Consider the following 9,742-nt stretch of genomic DNA (forward strand, 5'->3'; position numbering starts at 1 on the left):
AAAGGTAAAGATAAAAATTATGAACAACAAAGTGACAACAAATACATATCTATCAACAAGTGAATCTAAAACTCAAGTGAATAAAAAATCTGATGAACAGAATAAACTGGTGAATGGAATAGAATCAGGGGCATAGAAAGGGAGTGGACTCACAATTCTCAGGGGGGAGGGGGGTTGGGAGGTGAGGGAAGAGACTGAACAAAAATCGTACACCTATGTACGAGGACAGTGGGGAGGTAAGGGCATGGGGTGGGGTGGGAAGCGGGTGGAAGGGAGCTATGGGAGGAAAGAAGAGGAACAACTGTAATAATCTGAACAATAAAGATTTATTTTTTTAAAAATGGTATTCACTAAACTACTAATAAAACAGACCGCTATTAAACTTTTAACTGCATTTCTGAATGATGGATTAACAGTGATTTTTCCTCTTCTATTTTCTGTGTGTATGGTTTTATTTTTTTATTTTTTTTAAAATATATTTTATTGATTTTTTACAGAGAGGAAGGGAGAGGGATAGAGAGTTAGAAACATCCATGAGAGAGAAACATCGATTCAGCTGCCTCCTGCACACTCCCTACTGGGTATGTGCCCGCAACCAAGGTACATGCCCTTGACTGGAATCGAACCTGGGACCCTTGAGTCCGCAGGCCGACGCTCTATCCACTGAGCCAAACCGGTTAGGGCAGTTTTTTAAACAATCTTATAATAAAAGGCTAATATGCAAATTGACTGAACAGCAGAATGACTGGTTGCTATGACATTCACTGACCACCAGGAGGCAGACGCTCAACGTAGGAGCTGCCCCCTGGTGGTCAGTGCACTCCAACAGGGGGAGCGTCGCTCAGCCAGAAGCTGGGCTCACGGCAGGTGAGCGCAGCCCACCTCCGAGGCAGTCAGATATCCCCCAAGGGGTCCCAGACTGCAAGAGGGTGCTGGCCGGACTGAGGGATCCCCACCCCCAACTCAGTGCACGAAATGTCGTGCACTGGGCCTCTAGTTACTTTATAAAAGACTAAGGGGAATAATTATAGCTCTTTTATAAACAAACAAAAATTCCATGTTAAATGATGTATCAGTATATCTATTTTCCTCTTCCAAAGATAGAGTAGGGTGAAAAAAAACATAAAATAAATAAATTACCTCCAGTTTAAAATATATTTTTATTTTCTCCTAATATATTTACTTCTTCAATAGCAATATAATGAATGATAATAGCGATTTTTAAAACTAAATTACACCAGCCTTAGGTGGTTTTGCTCAGTGGATAGAGTATCAGCCTGTGGACTCAAAGGTCCTGGGCTCACTTCCAGCCAAGGGCACATGCCCAGGTTGCGGGTTTAATCCCCAGTGGGGGGCATGCAGGAGGCAGCCAATCAATGATTCTCTCTCATCTTTGATGTTTCTATCTCTCTCTCTACCTTTCTCTCTGAAATCAATAAAAATATATTAAACAACAACAACAAAAAACTAAATTACACCTACACATAGGAAGAGTAAATAGACGAAGATATCAAGTTTCAACAATATTAGGCTAAATCAATACTACCAAAGTTCCAGTCCAAAGGTAAGAACTTTTCCTAAATACGATAGATTATTAGCAATATCTTCCATTCAATATACCAGCTTATAAAAAAACAAAAAAAACCACCACTGTAAAAAAACAAAGCACCACTGTAATAAAGAAGACAAAAGGAAATCAAACCCATGTAAAACTTACTTGTTCAGATGTTTTCTAGCTGCAGGGAGGCCAGACATTTCTTCATTCAAAACATATTTCTTAGTGCCCATGCAGTAATTCTCTATGTACTCTGCCCAATGTAACTGCCTTACATCAATATTAAAGGTCTACATAAACAAAAAAATTACTGGTTACTTTCTTAATTTTTTTCACAACTAGTCAAAAATTCATAGTTTTTCTAAAGGCTAATTCCAAATGACATGATTACAAAATGCTTACAGTATTAACTTTTAAAATCTTACTGCTATTCACAAAAAGTTCTTATTCCTATTCCATACCTTCCCTTAAACACAGAAACATTTGAGACGATAATCTGAAAACTCAGGCTAGCATTTAAAGAGTGTATCAAGTGTGAAGAGATGCCTGCAACATCCCCCCACCCCAAAAAAGACAAAATCCCATTATCCAAATAGATTTATGTATTCCTCACATATATTTATATGTATATTTGTTTATTTCCAGTTTGTATCTACAGCGTCTCTCTTCTTGAATATCCTGCATACCATATAGATTAATTTTCTTAGAGAATATTACTGACATCAGGAAAAAGAATGTTATGAGAGCTGGTTTAGGAGTTTAAACAACAGTAATTTGGCCATCTTGATGAAAAGAGTAGGCAAATCTAGAATAAACAACCTTATAAAAATGGTATTTCATAACAAAATGAGAGGGCCATGCACTACTCAGTGCTCCATACATTTGGATAAACAGACTATTCACTATATACCATCACTTATTTGAACACCCGCCTCCCGCCCCAAAAAGCTACCATAAATAAATTGTTACAAAAGCGTAATTAGATTCCCACAGAAGAGTGAAAAAGGATGGAACCAAAGACTGGCTGGAAATTTTCAAAAAAATAATCAGACATCAAGGCACAGGTTCAAAACTCACAATATACTATATGCACATACACACATCTAAGCATGTCAGAGTAAAACTGTTGAAAGTAAAAGAGAAAGACAGTTGATTTCTCAAAAGAAAATGGGAAGCCAACACTATGAGATGTTTTCCAAGTGCTCAAAGAAAACTGCTGACACAGAATTCTACACCAGCACAAATATCTTTGAAAAGTAAATATCTTCCCAGAAGAATAAAAACTGAGACAATCTGACATCCTTGGACAACCCACACTAGAAAAATTATACTGAAAGGCACTCTTTAGGCATAATGAAAATGATTCCAGATTGACATCTGAGATGGAAAAAGAAAGAAAAAAACAATTACGTTGATAAATCTATATATGAATACTTATTGCATAGACTGCAATGAGAATAATGAATACTTATTGCATAGGCTACACTAATAATAATGGTTATGAGGCATATAACACATACACAATTAATATATGTAAAAGCAATAGCAGATAGGTGTTAGTCCTCGCATTTTCCAAGAAAAGCTGGAATTATCAATATTATATTAGACATTGATAAATTAGGGAAAGATGCTGTAATCTCTAGAGTAACCTACGAAAACAGCATAAAAATTAATATATTTGTATGTTACTAATACAAGTGGGAAAATACACAACTATAAAAATAACCTCAAAAAAAGCAAAAAAACTTAAAACAGGTGGGACAAATTGTAAGCACTGAGTCAGATTTAAATTCAAAATTACCAGAAATTACATTATGGATTAAATCTTCCAATTAAAGGTAAAAAATTGTCAGACTAAAAAAAATTCATCTGCTATTTATAAGAGAAATAACTGAGAGATAAGAATACAGAAAAGTTGAAAATAAAAGGATGGAAAAAGATATACATTTCTAACAGCAATGTAGGAAAACGCCCATTTGCCCAAGGCTTCACCAGAGTATGTTGATAGTTTGCATTTTTTGCAAATCTGCTAAGGAGTAAATATCTCAGTCTAGTTTTAATTTGTATTTTCATTTTTATGAATGAGTTTATCTTTTCATATGGCTAAAAAAAATTTAAGAATTATTTTTTCTATAAACTGTTCATCTCTCTAGCCCATTTTTCAATAGGATTATTGACATTTTTGGCATGTCTACATAAGCTTTTTATGTAATATGAAATGCACTGAGATACCACTACACACCACCAAAGTGGCTAAAATTAAAATTTTAAATGCCAAATGTTGGAGAAGATGTGGATTAATAGGAATTCTCATAACTGTCACTTGGGAGGTAAATTAATACAACCACTTTGGAAAACTGGCATTATCTACTAAATTGAACATATGAATACCCTTTGATTCAGCTATATATCCTACACAATTGTGTGCACGTGGTTCATAGAAGCATTACTCCCAATAACCAAAAACTGAAAATAACTCAAATGTCTATCAACAAAAGAATGAAAAAATATATAATTTGTGTAAAGTTAAAAATGCGTAACACTAACAGTGTAAAAATTCACAATAGATTAGGAGAGAGGAGGTAGTGATTGGGAGAGATTATAAGGGGAATCTTCTGGGGGTAATTTCTATTTCTTCACCTGAGTGCTCATTTTCTAATAATCCATTCAGCATTATACGTTGTGTATTGGAATGTATAGTGTAAGGTGGGAAGGCAAGGGGGGCGGGGAGTATGGAATCAGCAGAAGCCATAAATCTTTCAACTTGAGCCAATCTGCAGGACCCTAGTGACTTAGACCTTCTGCTTTGAAGAGAAGAAGACTGGCTCTAAAGCCTATGGCCCCATAAACTAAGGAGTCCTATAGAATATTCCTGCAAAAACGTAAGAATCCAAAAAGCTGTATCCTCAGAGCAAGGGTGAAAAAGAAGTCAACCTAGCACACACAGAAGTGGGCAGAGAGATAGCACACGTGAGAACCTGTCATGCCGAACCAGCAGAATAGACTAAATCTGCACTATCCAATATGGTAGCCACAAGAAGCCACATGCACCTCATGGACATGTGAAATATGGCTAGCCTGAATTGCTGTGAAGTGTAAAATGCACACTGGCTTTCGAAGGCTCAGTATGAAAAATACGAAGTAAACTATCCTTTATATAATTTAAAAATTTTAAGTAATCTTTAAATTTTTGTTCAAATTATATATTGTTTTGGATATACCGAGTTAAATAAGGCATTTAAAAAAATGCTTAAAGAAGTGGAAGAGAAAGGAAGCTAAAAAGAAAGATCTCAGATAAAACATTTTAGTAAGGTCCTGAATATACTCACTAAGGAAGAGGCTATAGAAATTGCTTAATTTAGACTTTGTTAGGTATACACATTAAAATATCTAAGGTAACCTCAAAAAGAATACACATGAAGAGTTAAAGTTTCAAATTAACAGAGAGGGAGAAATGTGTTTGGAATGATAAAAAGTAAAAGAGTATGTGAAAAACAATTTCTGAGGGAAGGTTTTTCTTAAAATTCAAAGAAAACTAAGTGTTTTGGGGGGGAAATGCATAAAGAAGCTAAAGTTCTCTTTCAACCTGACATTAAAAGAAAAAAAAAAGAATGAACATTGCAATCATACTGTAAATCCAAATCATACTGCCACATCTAAATACCTTATAAATTCTAAGGTAGAGCAATTTTATTTCATCACCAACAGTTATGATTGAAGCTTTTAATGAGACTATAAATAAATCAATGACTTTCTTGTTGCATAATGATTGTGAAAAATATCCAATTATTTCTTAGGTTGCTCATGGCTGTCTAATTATTTTCTAATATAAAACAGAAAATACTTGCCTTTTTATCTTCAGGATTTAGTTGATTCATTAACATATTGACGTTGTCAGTATTCCAAACCCAAGAATTACTTGTGAAATACTCAAGAAACATCATAGCTTTGTGAAGACGAGTTATTGTTTTCATCATCCTGTATTATAAGAAAATGACAGATTCATATTCTGCATAGATTAGAAAAAAAAATCTCATCACCACCCATGGTACCAGTTTGTAAATTGAGACATTAACAGTAAAATCATAATATGTAATTCAATAAGTGTACCAACCAGCAAGCAATAAGAATATTTCTGTATCTTGGAAGATTATTTCATAAATCCAAAGTGTAAAAAAACAAATTTTAAGCAGCAGCAAATGAATTTACTACTACCTAAAGTTCTGTTGATACATGAAATTAATTTTCAAAGGAAATTCAATGCTTTAAAAGGTCAAGTTTTCTACATATAATAATAATGGATTCAATTAGAATTCCCTTGCTTTTTGTTCCTTAAACTACATTTTACTAAGATTTCCTATGAATTCATAACATTCTATATTACATTATACAGAAATATTCGTTTGCCATTTAGTCAACTTTCTATATATAGATCTTTAAATAACTTTCTCTTTAACACTGACAAATACCATTCTTGATCATCTTGCTGTGCTATGAAATCAATGACTCATGCTGAAAACTTTTTGAAATATTTACTCACCTTCCCAAATCCCCAAGATCCATCCTTATAGAAATAAGGAAGTGAGATACTGTTTTATTTGTTTCTTTTTAAAAGGGCAAAGGGCCCTAATCATTAAACCTATCATTTTAAATATCATGGCTTACTATAAGTCATTGATATCATAACATTAACCCGAGCAGTAACATCTATACAATAATTATCAATGATAAGTAGGGAAGAAAGAACTTTTCAAAACAAAACACACACCAAAAATTCCTAATCTCTGATAAATAGAAAAATAATTTGTGAAGAAATACCAAAAAAAAAAAAATCCCTCAATTTATAGTCCCACAACAAGGATTAGCATTATATGTAATTTAGAGTCCCAAAATCAGGAACTTTAGAAATGGGGGGAAATTAGAACATTAGAAATGAGGGGGTAAGGAGGAATTAAAACAGTAACATAATTAGCTAAGCAATTCTGATGACACATTTAATACATTTAGAAAGATATCCTGAATTGAGAATATTGAAAAAAATAAAATGAGGTAGCATGGACTATGTAAAGAAAAACTAGTTCATGCAAGAAAGCAATTACAAAACCTCCATTAAACATGAAAAGAATTAGTGAGCCTCAAAAGGCTGTATTTGGACAAAAATAGTTCCTAAAGATAGACAGCACTTGCTGGAAAAAAGGAAGACATACTGCTTTTAGATAAGAGATTATACAATTTTCTAAAAAACAACAAAAAGATACAAGAAATTTGTAATTAAATCAATATTGACTATCACAGCCAGTATAGTATATTTGAATCACATAAATAAACATATTTGGTTAATGTGGTTTTCCAACATACAGCTTATTAAAGTTTTTCTTCCTAACCTCTTTGCACTGACAATTCTCACCTAGTCTTCAATTCATTCAAGTGACAGAATTACCCTAAAACCAATCACTGATTCAGCCGTTAAAAAATAATTACAATAAAAAATTGGGGTGGGAAAAGAAAATTTGAAAGGCCATAAATTTGTAAAGTTCATAGACTATTATTTATCAAACTTATGGCAGATTAAAAAAAATCACAACTTTGCACCATCACCCTTGGCGTAAGGGCAAATGCCTGGCACTATATTGTCCTATAGTCTAAGTATTTGTTTATTCCTTATTATGACAACCAGCAAAAATTAATCAATCACAATCCTTTGAGTAGAACAAGATCTTAATGGTCATCTAGTCCAGGACTAGACACTTTGTGCCAGATAATTCTTGGTGGGGGCTGTCCTGTACATTCTAAGATGCTTAGCAGCATCCCTGGTCTCCACTACCTCCCCCTGAGTTGTGATAACTGAAAATATCTCCACATATTGCCAAATGTCCCCTGAAGGGGGCAAAACTGTCCTCAGATTAAAAAATATTAAGCTCATTGAAGTTAAGCTAAAGAGTTAAGCTAAATAAACCAAAAAATAAGACTATGGAACCACTTTTTAAAAATGTCATTTTGAGCAGTGATGAAATAGCTACATTTCAAGAGCTAGAGTGAATAATCTATACAACTTCTACATGTAATATCATACATCCTAGTCCCTACAGAGTATTAACCAGGATTCTTATGATGCATGTCTGAATTATACTTATCTGGCTGACACTCAGATTAATGTAAATGAGTAAAATGGACACCATTAATGATATGATTGACATTAATGTAGAAGTAGTAAGGCCCCAATATAAGATATAAAGCTCAGTGCCTTGCTCAGTATACATCTGAACAAGTTAAATAATATAAACTATAAGACTGTATTTAACATTAATAAAATAGCCTAACTAAAAAGTCTTTATGTCTTTTTTTGCTTTTAGACTATAAGCTCCCAGAGGTCAAGGATGATTCCTGATTTGAAAGCCTCACACAGGGCAAACCTCAAGGTTCTTCCTTTGATGTTTCCTATTTGCAGATTTTAATTTCCAAAGGTAGTGTAATATTATCTCCCATCCTACATGCTCACCTATAATATCACCTTGACTATCTTCCCATCAAGAGGTGAAAGTACCTTATACCCAATAGAATGAAGTGGAAATGAAAGTGTGATTTCCAAGAGTAGTAAGAAAAGGTGAAGAAGCTTTCTAAGCCTTGCTTGCTGGAATACTCACCCTTGAAGCCTTCAGTTGCCATGTGCTGTCCAACTCCCCTAGAGGCTGCCATGATGTGAGGAAGCCCAAACTAGTCCAAGTGGAGAGACCACATGGAGAGGCTCTGAGACTACATGAAGAGAGAAAGATGCCGGGCCACCATAGTTTCTCTGTACCCTTTCTCTCCTTTACCACTCCCCTCCAGTGTACCTACTCATTCCTGTATGACTGCAAACACTGGAAATACTCTGGGACAGAAACACAAAGCCAAACCCTTCTAGAATTCCTGACCCAGAGAAATCATCGGAGACTAAGCTGGAGGTGCTTCACAATGCAGCACAGATAACAGGAACGGAATCTTAGTACTAGGATTGTGGGGCTGCTATAATAAAAATCTAAAATATGCATTGCCTTTAGGAGCAAGTGGTAGAATCTAAAAGGCTCTTGAAGAGACCATGGTGAAACCTGGAAGGACCAAGAAAAGGATTTTAGTGGAAGCCTTAAAGGGCTTAAATGAACCTGCTGTTTGAGGCCTTGAAGGAAAGGGACAAAAATATTGTTGGGAGATGGAAGAACAAAACTGTTGCCTATGATAACATGAAAAATAGAAACTACACCTAACATGATTATCTAGCCAAGATTTCCTCAAAGAAGGCAAAGGTGATATTTAAAAACTGAACTATTTGTTTGAGTGGTATTTAGAGGAAATGAAAATACCAGCCAGCCTTGGCTGGGTAGCTCAGCTTGTTGGAGCGTCATCCCAATATGCCAAGTTTGCAGGTTCAATCTCCAGTCAGGGCACAGCAAGAAGCAACCAATGAATGCATAAATAAGTGGAACAACAAACTGAAGTTTCTCTCTCTCTCTCTCAAATCAATAAATAACATATTTTTAAAAATAAATAAAATGCCAGCCAGGAATTCTTTTTTCCCCCCCCCCACTGAGGCATTTTACTTGCACATTTGCATTACATCACTAGAAAAAGAATCCCAGGCTTTTCCCTCCTGTGTGTTTTCATCTTGCTTCTTTATGGTCCATGATGCCTACTGAGGGTGTCAGTACAATGAAACCAATATGACGGGATGGAAGCAAATTGTTCTGCCCTTTTATAAATCTTAGAGTTGTACATCCAAACTGGGGTTGATTGCGCCACACTAGTTTAACCTGCCTGTGAGGTTCACAACAACTTTCCCAGCTCTGTGGTTATCAGTAACTTCAAATTCACCAACATAAACATGCTTCATCATCACAATTAGAAATCAGATGATGACTCTGGAGCACAGATTAATAAGAACCTGATGTTTGCCTCTCTTTTTGGCATTGTTGATACTCTTGAGAGCATCAGCCAGAACATGCAAGTGCATTTATGACAGCATAGAAAGAGGGTGGAGCCCTAACCGGTTTGGCTCAGTGGATAGAGCATTGGCCTGCGGACTCAAGGGTCCCAGGTTCGATTCCGGTCAAGGGCATGTACCTTGGTTGCGGGCACATCCCCAGTAGGGGGTGTGCAGGAGGCAGCTGATCGATGTTTCTCTCTCATCCATGTTTCTAACTCTCTATCCCT

At 35.3% G+C, this 9,742-nt stretch overlaps 1 protein-coding gene and 1 pseudogene across 4 annotated transcripts in view; both read right to left on the reverse strand.

The window, feature by feature from the left end:
• Nucleotides 1-9,742, reverse strand: part of FAR1 (fatty acyl CoA reductase 1) — a 70,158-nt gene that overhangs the window by 6,724 nt on the left and 53,692 nt on the right. For all 4 annotated transcript variants that reach the window (XM_005885888.2, XM_014533073.1, XM_005885890.2 and 1 more), the window contains exons 10-11: nucleotides 5,404-5,533; nucleotides 1,718-1,845 (exon numbers count right to left, since the gene is read on the reverse strand). In XM_005885888.2, the coding sequence (XP_005885950.1) occupies nucleotides 1,718-1,845; nucleotides 5,404-5,533 (258 nt within the window). The remainder of the gene's footprint in view (nucleotides 1-1,717; nucleotides 1,846-5,403; nucleotides 5,534-9,742) is intronic.
• LOC106724709 lies at nucleotides 9,041-9,620 on the reverse strand (annotated as a pseudogene).

The sequence above is a fragment of the Myotis brandtii genome, unplaced genomic scaffold, assembly GCF_000412655.1.
Source record: "Myotis brandtii unplaced genomic scaffold, ASM41265v1 scaffold934, whole genome shotgun sequence".
NCBI classification, from domain to species: Eukaryota; Metazoa; Chordata; class Mammalia; order Chiroptera; family Vespertilionidae; genus Myotis; species Myotis brandtii.